The sequence below is a fragment of the Bos javanicus genome, chromosome 4 (genome assembly GCF_032452875.1).
Source record: "Bos javanicus breed banteng chromosome 4, ARS-OSU_banteng_1.0, whole genome shotgun sequence".
Lineage (NCBI taxonomy): Eukaryota > Metazoa > Chordata > Mammalia > Artiodactyla > Bovidae > Bos > Bos javanicus.
The window spans coordinates 77,475,411-77,493,894 of NC_083871.1; the positions used below are offsets into that span (position 1 = coordinate 77,475,411).

At 52.2% G+C, this 18,484-nt stretch overlaps 2 protein-coding genes across 3 annotated transcripts; both read left to right on the top strand.

Moving 5' to 3' along the window:
* Positions 1-1,155: 1,155 nt before the first annotated feature.
* Positions 1,156-4,475, top strand: TMED4 (transmembrane p24 trafficking protein 4). The gene is made up of 6 exons (XM_061415463.1): positions 1,156-1,264; positions 1,479-1,898; positions 2,091-2,191; positions 2,304-2,429; positions 2,845-2,991; positions 3,435-4,475. The coding sequence occupies exons 1-6, from the start codon at positions 1,156-1,158 to the stop codon at positions 3,582-3,584; spliced, it is 1,053 nt and encodes a 350-aa protein (XP_061271447.1). The 3' UTR covers positions 3,585-4,475.
* A 3,107-nt stretch (positions 4,476-7,582) lies between these two features.
* Positions 7,583-16,954, top strand: DDX56 (DEAD-box helicase 56). Of its 2 annotated transcripts, none has more exons than XM_061414438.1 (14): positions 7,583-7,692; positions 7,783-7,944; positions 8,942-9,102; positions 9,248-9,418; positions 9,531-9,621; positions 10,184-10,428; positions 10,732-10,851; positions 11,335-11,448; positions 11,546-11,640; positions 12,058-12,131; positions 12,268-12,357; positions 13,061-13,166; positions 15,739-15,812; positions 16,232-16,954. In XM_061414438.1, the coding sequence occupies exons 1-14, from the start codon at positions 7,633-7,635 to the stop codon at positions 16,307-16,309; spliced, it is 1,641 nt and encodes a 546-aa protein (XP_061270422.1). In that variant the 5' UTR covers positions 7,583-7,632; the 3' UTR covers positions 16,310-16,954. The 2 variants fall into 2 exon arrangements, with proteins under 2 accessions (XP_061270422.1, XP_061270423.1); XM_061414439.1 differs by having other exon boundaries at positions 10,298-10,428.
* The last annotated feature ends 1,530 nt before the right edge of the window (positions 16,955-18,484 follow it).

Sequence of the window (18,484 nt, forward strand, 5' to 3'; positions counted from 1 at the left end):
TTCTCAAGTTGCACCAGTTTGTTCAAAGAAGGTGAAGGTCACAGAAAAGGGAGGAACCTGCACAGAGGTCGTCACTTAAACAAGTAGACTGTCCCCTACTGAATTTGGATGAGATCAGAAGTTGTCCGCATGACTGACTGCTGAATGTGGCCAGACTGTGACTTGTCCATTTCATTAAAGCTGAGTCATATGCTAGTATTTAAAAATCAGATTTCATACTTAAAATTTCCAGCTTCTAAAAAAAGAGAGCTTATTTTCCGTCCTCACCGCACAACTGCTGCTGCTCAGGAAAGGTTTCCTTGTAAAACTTCTTTAATGCCACTAGGATATTTGCCTTGGTTCAATCCTACTTTTTAAGAGATAAATAGGAATGTATCCAACACTGCAGATTCTTGGGTGGGGAAGACCCCTGGAGAAGAAAATGGCAATTCACTCCAGTATTCTTGCCTGGAGAATCCCACGGACAGAACCTGGCAGTTACAGTCCGTGAGGTCACAAGAGCCGGACACGACTTAGTGACTAACCCAACACAATACCAAGCACGATATGAACGATTTTTACAGGATTTGTGTTTAGGAAGGATGGGAAGCAGCAGAACAAGCTCTGGACCCCCACTTGCACTTGTCACGTGCCCATCAGACCCACAAGGCTGGCTGGATTTTGTTCTGCTTCACATCTCTCTCCACTCTGAGCCCTAAACCACTGTGAAACAGTGGAGCAGACCCACAGCCCAAAGGACTGCACGTTCCAAATCTTCACCTAGAAGACAATGAGCAGTTGGACAAGTTGAGAGAGAACAATAAGGGCTGGAAACAGAGGCGGAGACGCCGCCAAGCCTCGCCCTTTGGGTGCAGTCTTGTGACCACTGAACCATCTCTATTCGTCCCTCCTCCCACACACCTCTCACCTTTAGTCCAATCTCCACTTTCTCTTCCTGGTAAGCACCCTCGGGTGACTATCTGTGAACACTCCCGTGTATAACCCTAGCAGAGGAGCGTCAGAAAATAATCATTGCCACGCCGTCATCTCAAGTAACAAAACTGATGAACTCCTAAAATCTGGAACACCTAAACCTGTTGGCGCCCCAGGGCTTGGAATACCGTTTCCTGTAGGTCTGTTGGAGCCCCACCCAGGTGAGGCTTCCACCCCGGGGTCATGGCTTCCAAAGCCTCGGTGAGCCGCTACTACAGGCGGCACCGAATGCGCCTGAGGCTCCTACACGATTTCTCACACCGGTATCCACCTAGTCGGGGTCTTGGGAACGGTCTGTCGGTCCCTGGATTCCGACTTTCCTTTCCTCGGTGGACCCCGAGTTCGGAAGCCTACGTCGACCCAATCTTCGGGATACAGCACCCACACCTCGGCGCAGGCTGACGGGCAAGCAGCAGGGGCGAAGGAGGTGTCAACGTTTCCATACTCTTGCTTTGCCACGCCGCGCTTGCTGGGAGCACCGCGCAGGCGCGCGCGTGCGCACTGAGCAGAAGCCGCTTGTTGGCAGTTGACGGAGCCCACTGCGCCTCCAGAGAGCGGGAGGGATCAGCCAGTCTCCGGGCGTCCTGCGTGTGCGCACTCTCCCCTCGGCCCTGTAACTTGGTCGAAAAGACGCGGGCGGGGCGGGGCGGGGCGGAGCGGACGCAAAGCGGGAGTCACCGCGCAAGCGCGTCCTGCGCCTGGTCTTTCTGCGTCGTCAGGGAGCGGGGCGCAGGTGCGCGCATGCGCACTGGGCAGAGGGCGCGCGTTGGCAGGTGTCTGGGCTGGGCGTCGGCGGGCAATGGGGTTGCCGGCGTTGCTGCTCCTTGCGCTGTGCGCCGCAAGCGCCCGGGGGCTTTATTTCCACATCGGCGAGACCGAAAAGCGCTGCTTCATCGAAGAAATCCCCGACGAGACCATGGTCATCGGTCAGGCGGGGCGAGGGTGGATCGGGCCCTGAGTTGTCCCCAAGACGCCGTCGGGCTCTCCGCTCGCAGCGGCACTCTGAGGACGCCGGACGGTGACCTGGAGAGCAGTGCCCCCGTCTGGCGTCCCGGGAGCCGCGGAGTGTGGGAGCTGGATGGACTAGGCGGGTTGTGACTGCTCTGTCTATTCCGCAGGGAACTACCGCACCCAAATGTGGGATAAGCAGAAGGAGGTCTTCCTGCCCTCGACCCCCGGCCTGGGCATGCACGTGGAGGTGAAGGACCCTGAAGGCAAGGTAGGGCCATCTTCACTAGAGCTCTTGGGGTGGACAGAGCTCATAAGACACGAGCTTGCACTTGGTGAGGTTAGAGTAAAGGTGTGGGCTTTCACTGACTACTCTGTTGCAGGTGGTGCTCTCCCGGCAGTACGGCTCAGAGGGCCGCTTCACCTTCACTTCCCACACTCCTGGTGACCATCAGATTTGCCTGCACTCCAACTCTACCAGGATGGCTCTCTTTGCTGGCGGCAGACTGGTAACAGTTTTCTTTTGGCCAGAGCTCAGAATCTGTCACTTGGTTTCAAAGTTTTGATTTAGTAAAGAACCTGCCTGCCGATGCAGGAGACCAAGAGTCAGGAAGATCCTCTGGAGAAGGGCATGGCAACCCACTCCAGTATTCTTGCCTGGAGAACCCATGGACAGAGGAGCGTAGCTGGCTGTGGTCCACAAGGTCACAAAGAGTGAGACATAACTGAAGCGACTTAGCAAGCATGCACATCATTTATAACTCTTTGTGGCACAGTTACAAGTAAGAAATAGAGTTGCCCTTCTGTCCCACAGGGACAAGAGTATGTTCCATAGCCTGCAACAGACCATCAGAGGTTGCATCACTTAGACATCATAACCTCAGAATGGCTCTGACTTTGAGGTTCAACCTTATTTCCTCCTAGCGTGTGCACCTAGACATCCAGGTTGGGGAGCATACCAACAACTACCCTGAGATTGCTGCCAAGGATAAGCTGACGGAGCTACAGCTCCGAGCCCGCCAGCTGCTTGATCAGGTGGAGCAGATCCAGAAGGAGCAGGATTACCAAAGGGTAAGGGCATGTCACTGTACTTGGCCATGGCAGTTGACCTTTATACCCATTACACCTCCTGGAAGTTGCTTCTTGGGGCTTTCCCTACTTGGGAAGCAGGCTGTTCAAAGACTGGAACAGAGGGTATCAGTGCAGATAGCCATTTTTCAGCTCTGTAGAATAAAGTGTAGAGAGGACAGTTCACACTCTAGCAATAGCCATTGCCTGCCTCCTTATTTTGGGATCTTGGTTGAAATGGTTTAAGAGTGTGATTTCTGTCCTAGCAGAGAAGCTCATGGAGGGGCAGCATGTTACGTCCTTGGGGCACTCCCAGGGGAATCAGAGGCAATATTTCAAAAGGTGTTTGGTCCCATAGTTGAGCAGTGGCATGGGAGGGAAGGACCTCACAACAGCTGAGACTGTCTTTCCCGCACATTTAATCCTGGGTCCATTGTCCTATGCAGTATCGTGAAGAGCGCTTCCGTCTGATCAGTGAGAGCACCAACCAGAGGGTCCTGTGGTGGTCCATCGCTCAGACCGTCATCCTCATCCTCACTGGCATCTGGCAGATGCGTCACCTCAAGAGCTTCTTTGAGGCCAAGAAGCTGGTGTAATGTCCTCACCACGTGATCCTTTCCTGTCACCTCAGTTATTTGGTACTTTCCCCACCCAATATCTTATCCACCTGGATTCTGAGGGAAAAAAAAGTGAAAAAAGAATATAAGCCACATTGGTTCCATGGCAACAAAGCATTCAGATCAGCCACTTGTTAACACTGGTTTTCAAGGACACAGGACACTGGTCCAGGCTTTCAAAGATCTGTCTTGGGGTTTGTGCAGAGTTGAAATTTACCCAGGACTAAGTCTTGCTTCTTTCGCCTCCAGTGATTCCCCTCTTTCTCATAAAATGAGCAAATGAAAAACCCTCCTACTTCTTTAACCTTTCGTCTACTTACGAAGTAGGCGACCGAAATGCTCCACCGAGGAGGCCTGCCTCACTGCTCTGCTGTCAGTCCTGGGTTCACTCAGCAGCTTTGTGAATGTAAATAGGGGCAAAGGCCCCAGAGGATTGAGAAGTTTTTCTATATATTAGAACTATTTTTTGATAAAATTATATATTTTCCTTCCTAGTTGAAGTGTTACTGCCTTTGTGTGACTAGCTGGATACCAGTGCAGTCCCTTCTGCATTGTTTATGCACACATCCTTGATAACTACCTACCATGGCAGCTCCCAGGACTTCAGCTCTCAGGCCAGAGAGCAGATGTCACAGCTGCTCTCAAGGCCTAATCAGAGGGCCAGGCAGGGAATTCTCCAGGACACCTGTGGTTTCCATCACACAGGGCCTGAATTCAAGAGTGAGGCAGTGACAGCTCACACAAGGCAGGACACTCTTACCCTCCCGTTTCCCTTAACTTTTATTTAAGCTGTGGTAAATGTTTTCTTCGCGGGAACCAGATTTGGTTCTTTATACAGATTTTTCCAGTGAAATAAAACGTGTTGTAGTAGCTGTGTTTGAAATGAAATAAAGAGGCTGTGGGCAGAGGGGAGGCACAAAAGGAGATGGAAGAAAAGCTTTTGGTCTGGGTACTTCTGCAGCTGACCAGGAGTGGACCTCGGCATATGGGCTTGTGAGGCTAGGGTGCGGGAACAGACAGGGTGGTGGCAACCACAGGGCAACCACATAGGCCTGTCAGCAAGGAATGCTGTGAAGAGATTAAGTATCTATTTCTTAGCTCCCTGGAATCATAAGTGTAAACACTTCTTAGCATACTTCTTCATGCCTTTCTGCCATATAAAACTTAATACTATTAGGTGCCCATTCTTGATATTTTATTTCATGGTTTTATTTATTTAAAATACATTATTTATCTGACATACAAAACTAAATTCTTCCCTTCTTGTTTTTATCTTCCATACTATTCTACCTGTGTATCTATTTTTCCTTACAAAAGTATAAGCAATTTAATTTTATAGACCTTTTCACTTAATATTTTTGTAAATATTTAAGAAATTCCAATTTGGGGTGACCACGTTAACGGTTCAGTGTGGTGAAACACCATAAATGACTCATCCAAAATAATTTGGATATTTACCATAATATTTTTCATGTTAGAATTAATGGAAAATGAGGTGGCCTTGAAACTAGTTCATGTGTAGACCTCTGGCCTGAGGCTCTTTAGGAGCATGGGACATGTCAGGAAGGGAACACATGTCTGCTCTGTGGCTGTTACTAGGAATCTACCCAGCAAAGCACACTGGCGTCTAGGCTGTAGGAATACAGGAAGTAGTCTGTCCATCTGTGCATCTCAATTATGCTGATGGGTCAATACGTACTTGGTTTCTCCTCTTGTGAATTTTTGATAGGGGAATGGTGTGAAGACAAAGGTGGGAGTATATCACACCTTTACACTGATGGGACAGTTGGAAGCTTGATTGCCAGAGGATAGGCTAATTGGTGGTAGATGTGAGGAAAAGAGTTTCCACATTGGTGTGTGGCATTCACAGACACCATAGAGCCTAGGAAAATTTTTTAAAAATAATTCAAGCTACATCCAAGGAATTCTGGGGACCTTTTCCCCCAATACTACCCTGATTCCATTCTGAAGTTCTTGCTTTCTTAGGTTATAAAACATCCTTACCAAATAGCCTTCTATCCTTATACAAAAAGGCTGTGGGGGCACAGGAGTCTCTACTCACCCCATTATCCCTGGCCCAGTCCCCATCTCCATGTTTTGGTTCCAGCCTCACTTTACCTGTGGTGCTCTCAGTTCTCACCCTAATAACACCCAGAGCCTGACTTCTGGATCTCATGCTGGGCCCATGTCAGAATAGATGCATAGGGTCACCTGAGAAACTCATCCATATAGATTCCTGAGCAACATTTACGTCCAGTCTGACTAAGTTTATGTTTGGTGTGGTGTGGTAGGCAGAATGGGCATCCCTGGTGGCTCAGACGGTAAAGAATCGGCCAACAATGCAGGAGACCCAGGTTCAATCCCTGGGTCGGGAAGATCCCCTGGAGAGGGGAATGGCAACCCATACCAGTATTCTTGCCTGGAGAATTCCACGGACAGAGGAGCCTGGTGGGCTACAGTCTATGTGGTCACAAAAGGATGGACATCCTGCATCCCCGTTAACACACATGGTAGGCAGACTAATAACTTCCCAATAATGTCCAACTAAATGTACTAATTCCTGAAACCTGTGAATATGTTACCAAACGTGGCAAAGAGAAATTAAGGTTGCTGTCATCTGCTTTTAAAATGAGATTATCCTGAATTATCTGGGAGGGCCGAATGTCATAACAAAGGTTCTTGAAAAATGCAAGAGGGAAGCAAAAGAAGGTTGTAATGATGTGACACAAGGACTCAACCCTCCATTAACAGCTTTGAAAACAGAACAAGGGGGGCCACATGTGAAGCTGTAAAAGGTAAAAAAAAAAAAAAAAAAGATTCCTTTAGAACCTCCAGAAGGGAATGGAGCCCCACCAACCTCCTGATTTAAGCTTAGAGAGGCCTTGTCACACTTACGACCTATAGAACTGTAAAATAGTAAGTCTGTGTTAAGCCACCAAATTTATGATGATTTGTTACAGGAGCAATAGCGAACAGATACAAGTGGGGACCAAAAATCCGCCCCTTTTTTTTGGCTGAGTCTTACTGCTTGCGGAATCTCAGTCCTCCAAAATGAAATGAATCCAGGCCACAGCAGTGAAAGCCTGGAATCCTAACCACCAGACCTGCAGGGAACGCCGAAGAATTATTTTTAACCAAGCTGTGCAGGCAACACAGGTTGCTACCTTTGGGAACCCCAGAGCAACCTACCTTCCTCTTTTCTTATGCTACTCATTCTTCCAAACTTCATTCTTGGACAGTTCAATTGTTATAGCTTGTCCTTTTTCTGCCTGTGACCCTAAACCATGCTGGTACACCCAGTGTCGCTTGCTTTTTACTCCGAAAGCCATTGCGTTTGATTCCCACGTTCCCACCACTGCTACAGGCAAACAACCCTGGAATACATATGCTGGTGCACTTTTCCTAAGCATAGTCGGTGGCAGAGCAATTAATGCTTGCACATAAACCTGATAGAGATCCCCCAGATGCATAATGGCAGGAAAGGGCGCAGGACTCACCAGTATTTCCCAAACGTGGTAAGGTACCACCCGCGGCATCCCTTTTCTTAGGTAGTACACAGACGAGCATTCTAAACATTGATGTATTTGCCAATATAACTACAACTAATACTGGCATAATTGCTAGGGCGAGGCTGTTAAAAATCAAGCGCTAGATGAAGGTAAAGCCATAAACACGCAACCTGGTGGAGAAACTGGAGGATTGTGTGGCCGGTGTCGGTGGGCGAAGGCGGGCACGGAGGGGACCTCACCCACCTCCACGGAGCCCCGCCTCTGCCGCAGGTAACCCTAACCCAAAACGCCATTTAGAGGTAGTGTCAGGGGACGGGCAAGGACCCGTGGGCTCTCCGCCGCCTGCCGCCTCTCCCAGACCCCACAGATAGAGCGCAGCAGCAGCCGCAGAGCCCAGCCGGAACACCGGAAGCCATGGCCAACTCCTTTGAAACGGATTGGCTGCTGCTTTGACCGGCTCACGCGTCGTGTCGTGCTCTTCCTGTCGCGCCTGCGCGCTGTCACTACAGAGCAGCAGCATGGAGGATCCAGAATCGTTGGGCTTCGAACACATGGGCCTGGACCACCGGCTCCTACAGGTACCGGGGAGGGCTGAGGAGCCGAACCGACGGTGGATGGGAGCGGTGGCAGGGCAGCATGCCGCCTGAGCCGTCCCTTGTCTCTCCTAGGCCGTCACTGATCTGGGCTGGTCGCGACCCACGTTGATCCAGGAGAAGGCCATCCCGCTGGCGCTGGAGGGGAAGGACCTCCTGGCTCGCGCCCGCACCGGTTCCGGGAAGACCGCCGCTTATGCCATTCCTATGCTACAGCTGCTGCTCCACAGGAAGGCGGTGAGTCGGGGGAGAGGCCCCAAAGGCCGAGAAAGGGAAATGCAGGCGTTTGAGTTCCGTTGTGCCCTCTTTGAAGGCTGTGCCGGCCACCCTCACGCACCCGTCTTCCCCAAGAGCCGGGTTTTCTTTGGATCTCTTACACATGAAGGCTGGTCTAAGAGAACCTAATGATTTTCTGGTAAACGCTCTGAACTGGGATTCAGGTTACTTGGGTTCTAGTCCAGGCTTTGCGACCATTATTCTTTGTACTCAGTTCAGTCTCTCGGTCGTGTCTGACTCCGCGACACCTGGACTGCAGCAAGCCAAGCTTCCCTATCCATCACCAACTCCCGGAGCTTACTCAAACTCATGTCCATGGAATCGGTGATGCCATTCAACCATTTCATCCTCTGTCATCCCCTTCTCCCACCTTCAGTCTTTCCCGGCATCAGGGTCTTTTCCAATGAGTCAGTTCTTCACATCAGGTGGCCGAAGTATTGGAGTTTCAGCTTCAGTATCAGTCCTTCCAATGAACATTCAGGACTGATTTCCTTTAGGATGGACTAGTTTGGTCTCCTGTCTGGCTGCTCCAGATCCTAGTTGAGGCATCTTCCTTCTTCCTTAGGGCATGTGGGAATCCTTAGTAGTGCCATGTGGACTCTTAGTTGTGGCGGGCAGGATCTAGTTCCCTGACCAGGGATTGAACCTGAGCCTATTGGGAGCACAGAGTCTTAGCTACTGGACCACCAGAGAAGTAACTGGTGGTTCACCAGTAACTGGCACGTTTTAAGTAACTTTGTAACAATAAAGTAAGTTATCCTTTTTGAGTTCAGTGCCTGGGGAAAGGGCCTTGTTATCTACATTCAGAGATGGGTGAAGTAAGTGAAGGGGTGATCAAAACACAACTAGATTGTTGTGTTGAAGTCATAGTACGTGATCAGATTGCCTGGAAGAGGTAGAGAAAAGCATCCGGTGGCCATGATGATAACTGACTGGCTGAAGTCTTTAATTCTTGCAGACAGGCCCTGTGGTGGAGCAGGCTGTGAGAGCCCTTGTCCTTGTGCCGACTAAGGAGCTGGCGAGGCAGGCCCAATCCATGATTCAGCAACTGGCTGCCTATTGTGCTCGAGACATCCGGGTGGCCAATGTCTCAGCTGCTGAAGACTCAGCCTCTCAGAGGTGGGTTAGAACACCAGGGCTGTGAGGGAATGAATCTGCACTGGAATGTGGGATGGGGTTTGTGTGCAGCAAAAACGAGATCTGATTTGGGGTGAGGTCCCAGCTGCTACCTTCTACTTAATACTGAGGTGTTGCCTATCTACAGAGCTGTGCTGATGGAGAAGCCTGATGTGGTGGTGGGGACTCCATCCCGCATATTAAACCACTTGCAGCAAGACAACTTGAAGCTTCGAGACTCCATGGAGCTGCTGGTGGTCGATGAGGCTGATCTTCTTTTCTCCTTTGGCTTTGAGGAGGAACTGAAGAGTCTTCTCTGGTAAGGAGAAAGGGTGGTGAATACACAGTAGGGCCTGGAGCGAGGGGGCCAGTTCAGCTGCCCCTGTTAGAGGCCTTAGAATGGAGTTTGATGGGGCTCTGTTTCATTTTAGTCACTTGCCCCGGATTTACCAGGCTTTTCTGATGTCAGCTACTTTTAATGAGGATGTGCAAGCACTTAAGGAGCTGGTACTACATAACCCGGTAAGGGCCCCGTGGGACCATCGGGAGACTCAGAGGACTCGCTCCTGCCTTCTCAAAGGAACCCTTTGTTATTTGGGGTGGGAAACTCCTCGTTTAGTATTCCTGGTTCTGAGGCACTAGAAGTCTGATGTTGTTAGGCACTCCTGTATCCTCCAACCTAAAGTCACTATGTAGTCCCAGGTATCTGCTGGTTTCAAACCATGCTTTGCCTAAAGGCCTGATCAGGGACCCCCAAAGGGCAGAAAGGGTGCTCTGAGTGACACGATCAAAATTCTCCCCTTATGTGAACTTTACTCTTCAAAAAGGTTGCTACTGTAGGGGTTTCTTCTCACTCTAGTCATTTACAGTGTGTTTCACTTTGATTTGTGCCCCAAATTGTGTGTAGTTTTGTGTCTTTTGTAAACTGCAGTAGTTAGTATACTTTGAATTCTGACAGTACACAGTTGGAAGGGACCCAGGGCACCCTCCACTAACACACCAACGCTGTGGTTGGCAAGCCAGCGGCTTGCAGTAGCATTTCTGTCTTCTCTTTTTTCCTGACCATAGGCCTGTCCTCCCCTAGGTTACCCTCAAGTTACAGGAGTCCCAGCTACCAGGGCCAGACCAGTTACAGCAGTTTCAGGTGGTCTGTGAGACTGAGGAAGACAAATTTCTGTTGCTGTATGCCCTGCTCAAGCTGTCGTTGATTCGGGGAAAGTCTCTGCTCTTTGTCAACACTCTGGAGCGGAGTTACCGGCTGCGCCTATTCCTGGAGCAATTCAGCATCCCCGCCTGTGTGCTCAATGGAGAGCTTCCACTACGCTCCAGGTGTGCCGACTCCCATGTCTCGGTTGAACGTGAAGATGGAAAAGGGGAGACACAGTCGCTCTTCCTGTTTCTTAAGTGCTTAGTGGATTGAGGGCCCCGGGCTTGACTGATCCTCAATGACTATCTCTCACAACTCTGCAATACCAACTATAATTCCATCTTCACTTGACGAGATTGAGGCACAAAGATTAAGTTGGGGAAGGATTGAAGAAGAGGGAAGAGTCAGAAAGATGACCGTTATGACCAGGCGGAGGGTGGAGTCAGACCTCTTAGGTCTGACTTTCGTCTGCTCTTGGGCCACAGGTGCCACATCATCTCGCAGTTCAACCAAGGCTTCTACGACTGCGTCATAGCAACAGATGCTGAAGTCCTGGGGCCTCCAGTCAAGGGCAAGCATCGGGGCAAAGGACCCAAGCGGGACAAGTGAGTCCACTTTTATCTCCTCTCAGCCCTTGCTAGGGAGAGCCACCTTTCAGAAGACTGGGAAACTAGCATGTGGGGGCAGGGAGTGAAGAGCGCACAGGCCTGTACTTCATGGGCAGCATGAACGGCCATACTGCCTGACTTGTTGGCATGCTGTCATCCTGTGAGGAAGGTGGCTCAGCCTCCACTAGCTGTGACTTGCAGGAAGGATCTTTCTTCGGGAGAAAGGGAGCCACCAGTCTTTGTCTGCCTCTTGGGTGGGCTGGCTTGGAGTGGTTCTCAGGTTGCCCTGTGGGCAATGAGTTCCGGGGTTTGGCTTTCCCCACTACCCTAGCTCCAGTTATGTTTAAGAATCTTACTCAGAGGAGTGTCTTGTAATTCCATACCAGGCTTTGTTGAGTGATCATGCTGATTAAATAAGTTTGAGAACATGGCCTCTGAGGAGAGGAGGGCTCAGTTTGAGGTTGGCATGTTTTCTTACAGGGCTTCTGATCCGGAGGCAGGCGTGGCGCGGGGCATAGACTTCCACCACGTGTGTGCTGTGCTCAACTTTGATCTCCCCCCCACCCCCGAGGCCTACATACACAGGGCTGGAAGGTAGGAGAACTGAGGCGTAGTGGACTGGGCACCTGGACTGTGGGCACACTGTGGGACACACAGCCAGAGACACGGGCTGGGTTGTCTCTCCTTGCAGGACGGCACGTGCCAACAACCCCGGCATAGTCTTGACCTTCGTGCTGCCCACAGAGCAGTCTCAGCTGGGCAAGATCGAGGAGCTTCTCAGTGGAGGTAAGAGCCCCGCCCTCACTGACCTGAGAGAGGGCCAGGCTTCTGTCGTGAGACTTTAAACTTCAAGGTCTGGTGCTCCTTAGTGCTCTGTGGCTGTCATTGCATATACTTTGTGGCTAGAGTGGCCTCAGAGTAGGAGAGTAGGTGAGTGGGCAGGTCCTAAGGCTGAGAGATATGACAGGACCCGGGACGTGGGGACAGGAAGCTGCCCTGGCTGCAGCAGGGTGGATCCCCTGTCGTGAACTGTCCATGAGACCCAGGGTTTTTTGCTGCACGTCTGCGTTGTGGGAAAGAGTGGGCTAGATCCCCGGCTGCCTCACCTCAGGGAGCACACCTGGGAGGTTCTGAGCAGAAGGCCTGCATAGACCCTGCCCAAGCCTTCAGTCTGCAGGACCCTCACTGCAGTCTTCTCTGCAGACAGTGGGGCCCCTGTCCTGCTTCCTTACCAGTTCCACATGGAGGAGATCGAGGGCTTCCGCTACCGCTGCAGGGTGAGTGGGGCCCTGTAGGGATGTGGGTACTTGGGGCTCCTCTAGGACCCACAGTCAGGCCCTTGTTGCTCAGCACCCTGGCAGGAGGGCGGGCTCAGGCAGCCCTGCCATGTTGACCTTTGATGTCTGCCCCCAGGATGCCATGCGCTCAGTGACTAAACAAGCCATCCGTGAGGCAAGGCTGAAGGAGATCAAAGAGGAGCTCCTGCACTCAGAGAAGCTCAAAGTAAGGGACTGTGGTCGGGGTGGGTGGGCAAAGAGGAGGCTTCAGGGCATCGCCCGTCCTGGAGGCCAGCGGCAAAGCTGTGAGTGTGAGAGGCAGTGAGTTGGGCAGCAGACCGTGCCTTTAGCAGGTCATGGGGAGGAAACAGGCCAAGAGTGAGTAAGGACGCCAGCTGTCCTGCTGGGAGGTGAACTGGCCGAGTTTCTGAGGTGGACAGTGGCTGTGTCCATCAGAAGCACAGCTTCTGAGGTTTATTCTCTTGACACAGTAGTAAGAGTTGTGTAAGGTCACAACTGTATGGGTGCCTGTGTTCCGTTATGATTCCCAAGGTGGAAACACTAGGGAGTCCACCCTGGGGATGCAGTAAACTGAGTCAGGTGCATTCATGCAGCATGCATTACACAGAAAAGGAGGAGGCAGCTGTTTATGTGTCAGTTAGAAGGTGCACGGCCATGGAGTGATTCCCGGTGAGGAGAGGGTGGCGTGCTCCTAACTGCCCCCACCGAATAGGGAGTGAGAACGGGGACACATGCCTGAGCTGCCTCTGGGAGGGGGCCCCAGTGACAAGGCAGTGGGAAATCTCAGCCTTAACAATTGGAACACAGGCTACCTGTTCAAAAACTCCCCCGTAATAAAAAAAAAAACAACCCCATGAAATTACAAAAGGAGGACCGACTATGCAGTGCCTGCTTTTCTCCCTTGCCAGACATACTTTGAAGACAATCCCAGGGACCTCCAGTTGCTGCGGCACGACCTGCCCTTACACCCCGCTGTGGTAAAGCCTCACCTGGGCAACGTCCCTGACTACCTGGGTGAGCAGGGCTGGGGGCGGGCTGCGCATTCATCCCTGGGCTGCTGTGCACTGGGGTGACACAACCATGGGATCTGGGCAGTGAGCATGTACACAGACATAACTCTGCACAGTCCCCCTGGGTAGGTGTTGCTCTCTCTGTGGGGGAGACAGGAAACCAGCACTCTGCCTTCAAGGAGACAGCACTCTGCCCCTTCAAGGCCAGGGGTCTCACACCTAGAACCTGGTCCTGTGAAAGAGCGAGCCAGTACCTGGCCAAGCAGCCTCCTGTGTGTAGAAGGGAGTGACTGGGTATGGTGTGGGAGTCGCGAGTAGGAGACAGTGCTACTTGTGCTGGAGGAGGCTTAGGGTTAGTGACCAGGCCAAGCTGGGCTTGGGTGTCTGAGTCCAGAACGTTTGACCGGGGACACCGGGGGTGGGAAATAGAGAATAGACCTGCCTGAGCCTTGTGGGGATGAGGGATATTGGGATCACAGTTATGAGGTCAAGGATGGACCCCAAGAGGGACTTCCCTGGTGGTTCAGTGGTTAAGACTCTGAACAGGGAACATGGGTTTGATGTTTAATCCCTGGCCAGGGAACTAAGATCCCACATCCTTTATGCTGCATGGCACAGCCAAGAAAAGAATGGATCCCAAGAGTGGTTTCTATGGTGTAGATGAGGCCAAAACCCAGCTGATGTGTTCAGGAGCCTTGCTCGCTTTGCACCTGGTAATGATACTCCTTGTGTCTTTGGTAACGGGTATGTGTGAGTTTTATGCTGAAGATGTTTAGTGGATTAAGGAAGCAGAGAGGTGAGTGCAGGCCCATTTTCCTGGTACCCCTGTGGATTAGCGTAAGCTGGTGGATATGGCAAGGAGAACCTCAAGCAAGTGGATGGGAAAGATCCAGGAGAGATGGGAAAATGCCAGAGAGATGGGGCCAGGTTCCCCAGGAAGTGAACTGTAAGGGATACCAACCAAGGTCGTGGTGTGAGGACTGAGGAGGGGGAGAGGGGAGGAGGGGGTGTGATCTTGGGTGGCTTTTGGGTGGTCTGTGTGGCAGCTTGAAGTGGGATCCCAGTTCCCTGAGTGGGAATTGAACTTAGACCACAGCGGTGAAGGCGCTGTATCCTGACCATACTAGACCACCCAGAGACTTCTGGCTGGGAGCAGGGCGCTGGCTCTTGCCTGGTTTGAAGAAAGAATTTGGGAAAAAGTTAAACAACAACAAAAAAGACAAGTGAAGTGTTTATTAGGAGAGAAGAGAGATGTGGAGAAAGGATGGGTGGACTGCGAGAGAAGTAGCCATGAGCTTTTTTTTTTTTTTAATTTATTTATTCTTGGTTGCTCTGAGTCTTCATTGCGTTTTCTTGGGCTTTCTCTAGTTGCGGCGAGTGCGGGCTACTCTTCATTTCAGTGTGTGGGCTTCTTGTTGCCACGGCTTCTGTTTTTGTGGGGCACCATGGACTTAGTTGCCTCACGGTCCATGGGATCTTTCAGAACCAGGAATCAAACCTGTGTCCCCTGTATTGGCAGATGGACTCTTAACCACTGGACCACCAGGGAAGTCCCTTTCGGGCTGGTTTAGACCACTTATGTGGAGGCAGATTTTCATCTGGCCAGTCACCTTGCATTATGTGGCCCCGAGTCCATATCAGGTCTGACTCAGGGCCCTCCTGGATGTGCAAGCGCGTCTTTTAGACAAGGTGAATCCCAGTGCCAGGCTTTTCGGAGGCTGGCAGACCTTATGGTCTAGTGCCCCCTCCCCTGAGGAACCTTTTTGTGCTGGCATAGTCTGGGAGGTCTCCTTGACCCCATGAATGAAGAGTACATGGTCTCCTTAATTTTTTACCTAGGCAGGGCTTGCTTAGCTCCTTTCTGTTATTGCTGTTCCCATTATCTTGAAGTGTCCGCAGGAGACAAAGTCCAGCTAGTTACACTGTTCCTGTTGTTATTTTTATTTTCAAAGTGTTAACAGGAAACTAGTTGTAAATGTTTAACCTGGGGCCCATCTGTCTCCTGCCTTAGAAGGGAATCCCATCCTCTCTGTCACACAGAAGCAGTCATTGCCCCAAACCTTTGGCCTTCAGGGGTTGGGGTGACGTGGGAGGGTGTGGTGGTGTGGTGCTCAGAGGCCTGTCAGGACCTGTGTGGCCTGGCTGGAGGGGACCCTGAGCTATGCCCTGGGTCGGTGAGAGGCCAGAGGCCAGGGGTCATGTAGCAGGTCCCGAGCAGTGATGGGGGCACCTGATAGGTGAGGAGGGGTATGGGAGGAAGGACCATGGAGGAAGGAATTATATGAAGGCTGCTTTTCTATTTTAGCAGCATTTTCTTTCTTAATTTTCCTTCTGTTGTTTCATACTTACTGTGACACATACTGTAGAGACATGTTTTAGTGGACATCCCTGGGGACAGCAGTGTGAACCTAGATAGTCGTGTGTTCTTAGGATTGCAGTGAGGATCGGAGTGCCAGGCCCTGGGTCAGGAGGGGAGAGCACGCTGGGAGCCACTGGAGGTGGAGCCGGCGGGAGAGGGGGTGGGAGCAGGCACACAGGGCGGCGGGGGCAGCCGCTGAGCCCGCCGTCTCTTCCAGTTCCTCCTGCTCTGCGCGGCCTCGTCCACCCTCACAAGAAGCGGAAGAAGCCCCTCGCCTCTAAGAAGGCCAAGGTATGTCCCCTGGGGCCTTGGTGATGGCTGCAGGCGCCCCCCCCCTCCCCAATCTGGTTTCCTTGTCACCAGGGTGTGCTTGGTGTGCTTGCCCCTTGTCCTCAGAGGGGAGGAAGGAGAATCGGCCCCAGACCCCTGGCCGCTGGCCAGAGTTGCGGGGGCCGGGGCTTTCCCTTGGCCATCATGAGCAGCTTCCAGAGCAAAGGAGAACCTGCTGTCCTGGCCCCACCGCCCTCCTCGTCCTCCATGCTGCAGGAGGAGGAAGGTGGGCGCCTGCGGTGCTGGAAGCAGCACCTGTCCTTGGCTCATGGCCTGCAGGGCCTGCCAAGTAGCAGTACCACCCACTTCTCCGAGTCTGTCTCGTTATGTGCAGACAGACGTCTGCTCCCCACAGTCAACTGGTAACTTTGCCCCCACAGAAGGCAAAGACACAGAACCCACTGCGAAGCTTCAAGCACAGAGGAGAGAAATGCAGACCCACAGCAGCACTCTCCTGAGGTTGTTCAGGCAGCCTTGGCTGCCTTCCCAGGCTCTCCCCAGGCTGGAGTGTGGAGCAGGCCTCCCTGCTGGAGGAAGCTTAATTCTCAGACTGGATGGACTGGATTCGGGGCAGACGGAACTGTGGCCCTCCAGACAGATGGCCAGGCTGGTGCTTTGCCCATAACAACAGAATAAAGATTCTAGCTGCCCTAGTTTGTGCCTCCTGCCTGTAGGAAGGAGCCATCGAAACCTTGGGAATCAGAAACCACTTCCAGGAAGCAGCACCTGGCTCTTTGCCTGCTGTGCGCAGTGTCTTCTTGGCCAGAAGAGGTCAGCCTTGCAGTGCTGCAACCTGGAGCCCTCAGGCCCGGAGACACCTGCTGGCATCTGGCTCTCTGGCCTTACCACCAGCTGCTCCTGTGGGCTTTCTCTCTGGGATCAGGCTGACGCCTCCCTTCTCTGAAGCTGGGAACGACTTTTTGCCTCCTGGAAAGATGGGCCTGCCTGATGACACCTCTTTCTCCATGGCACGTTGTAAATTCAGCCTTCTACTCCCTCAGGCAGCCAGGGACAGCTGTCTCTGCTCCTGAACTGCTCTGCTCTGTTTGGCACACTTGTGTGTGTGTGTGTGTTTAATTAATTAATTAATTTGGCAGCAATGAGTCTTAGTTGCGGCACGTGTGATCTTTTTTCATTGTGGCATGTGAGACCTAGTTCTTCCTGACCAGGCATCAAACCTGGACCCCCTGCATTGGGAGCATGGAATCTTAGCCACTGGACCACCAGAAAAGTCCCACCTGGGTGTGTTCTAAGTGCATGAGTGACAGTGTGACACGCACATGCCCTGTCCATTTGCTCTCAGCCCACCTGTAAGGTTCTGACGGGAGGGTCCCAGCTCATATCTGGGCCTCCCAGCTGCTGTCTGGAGGAGGGGGATGCTGCTGATGACTGTGTCCTTTATTGTGCCCGCTTATCACAGTGTCACCGTCATCCACTTACCAGGCCTCACAAGGCCCATCTGGCGAGAATACTTAGTGGAAGAGGGTCAGCAGGGTTGGCAGGGGAGCTAGGAAAGAATTGGGAAGAAAGTTGGAAGTGCTTGAGTATTTCATTCCAACAGAACCAGGTAATGGTACCAGCACAAGCTGGTCTGCACAGTGAGGGGAGCCTGGGTCTCTGGCTGCTGTTAGCGGGTGGTGGGCCCTCAGGTTTAGGGTCTCCACGTTTCTGCCATCCTGAGAATTTCTAGGGAGTCAAGGTGCATGTGGTGGGGATTGCCGCTCAGGTGGGATTATCAGTGAGTGAAACAGCAGCCAGTACATTGCCACCGGGTTCCTGAAGCCTGCCATGGCTCGGGCACCTTAAGGAGATGAGCTAATGGAGCTGAACAAAGATGGCAACTTAGCATTTGTTGGGTCCCACAACTGCACCAAGAGCCTCATGAGTGTCACTGCCTTGTTGAAGGGCCCAAGCTTGGAGAGCTTCCTGTACCCCTGCCTGGCAGCTGGCTGCAGACCTCCGCACCTGCCGTGTGAGGCAGGCATGGCCCTGGGAACCCAAGAGCCTGGGACATTGAGGCGGCAGTCTGCTCAAATGGTGTGCCAACCTTGTTCCTCTGAGCCTGCCACCTCCTGGCGTCCCAGCCAATGAACTTAATGTTGAGTCTGCGCAGATGCAGGAGAGTGGGCGCCTTGGGTTTCTCCAGTGATGTTTCTTTTCAGAGGGGCCTCTGCTGGTGGGGTGCATTCCTGTCTGGGAACAGAGCTGGGGCCTGTTGGCCACATGCTAGATGCAAGCTGTGTGCTGAGACCCGCGCTGAGTGTTCTACCAACATCGGGGCTGCTCCCGAGTTCTGGGTGGGGCGGTTGAGGCTCAGAACTCACCTGGCAACACGTCACAGGGTGGGTGAAGAGGACAGGATTTGGACAGCACAGGCCTGCTCTGGTGTCCCAGGCTGGCCCGCTGTCCACCCCCGTGAAGGAGTAGCCTGCTCTCACCAGCTTGGGAGTGGGTGCCATCCTAGGCACTTCACATAACCCTGTTTATATAACCCACACTTGGCTGGAACAGGCCCTGGCACTTGGTGGAATCTGTGAATTGGGCCTGGTCAAGAGAATGGTGTGTTTCTGTGGCCTGGAACTGCAGATTAAAGGTGTGTAGACGTCTCATACAATCACACAGCCCTGGGAGGA

Excerpts from the sequence above, each read along its gene's own strand:
- TMED4 (XM_061415463.1), top strand. The coding sequence starts at position 1,156 with ATGGCTTCCAAAGCCTCGGTGAGCCGCTACTACAGGCGGCACCGAATG. Across the intron at positions 1,265-1,478 it reads TAGTCGGGGTCTTGGGAACG|CAGAAGCCGCTTGTTGGCAG; the intron begins GTCTGTCGGTCC and ends GTGCGCACTGAG. Across the intron at positions 2,430-2,844 it reads TCTTTGCTGGCGGCAGACTG|CGTGTGCACCTAGACATCCA; the intron begins GTAACAGTTTTC and ends ATTTCCTCCTAG.
- DDX56 (XM_061414438.1), top strand. The coding sequence starts at position 7,633 with ATGGAGGATCCAGAATCGTTGGGCTTCGAACACATGGGCCTGGACCAC. Across the intron at positions 10,429-10,731 it reads GAGCTTCCACTACGCTCCAG|GTGCCACATCATCTCGCAGT; the intron begins GTGTGCCGACTC and ends CTTGGGCCACAG. Across the intron at positions 13,167-15,738 it reads CAACGTCCCTGACTACCTGG|TTCCTCCTGCTCTGCGCGGC; the intron begins GTGAGCAGGGCT and ends CGTCTCTTCCAG.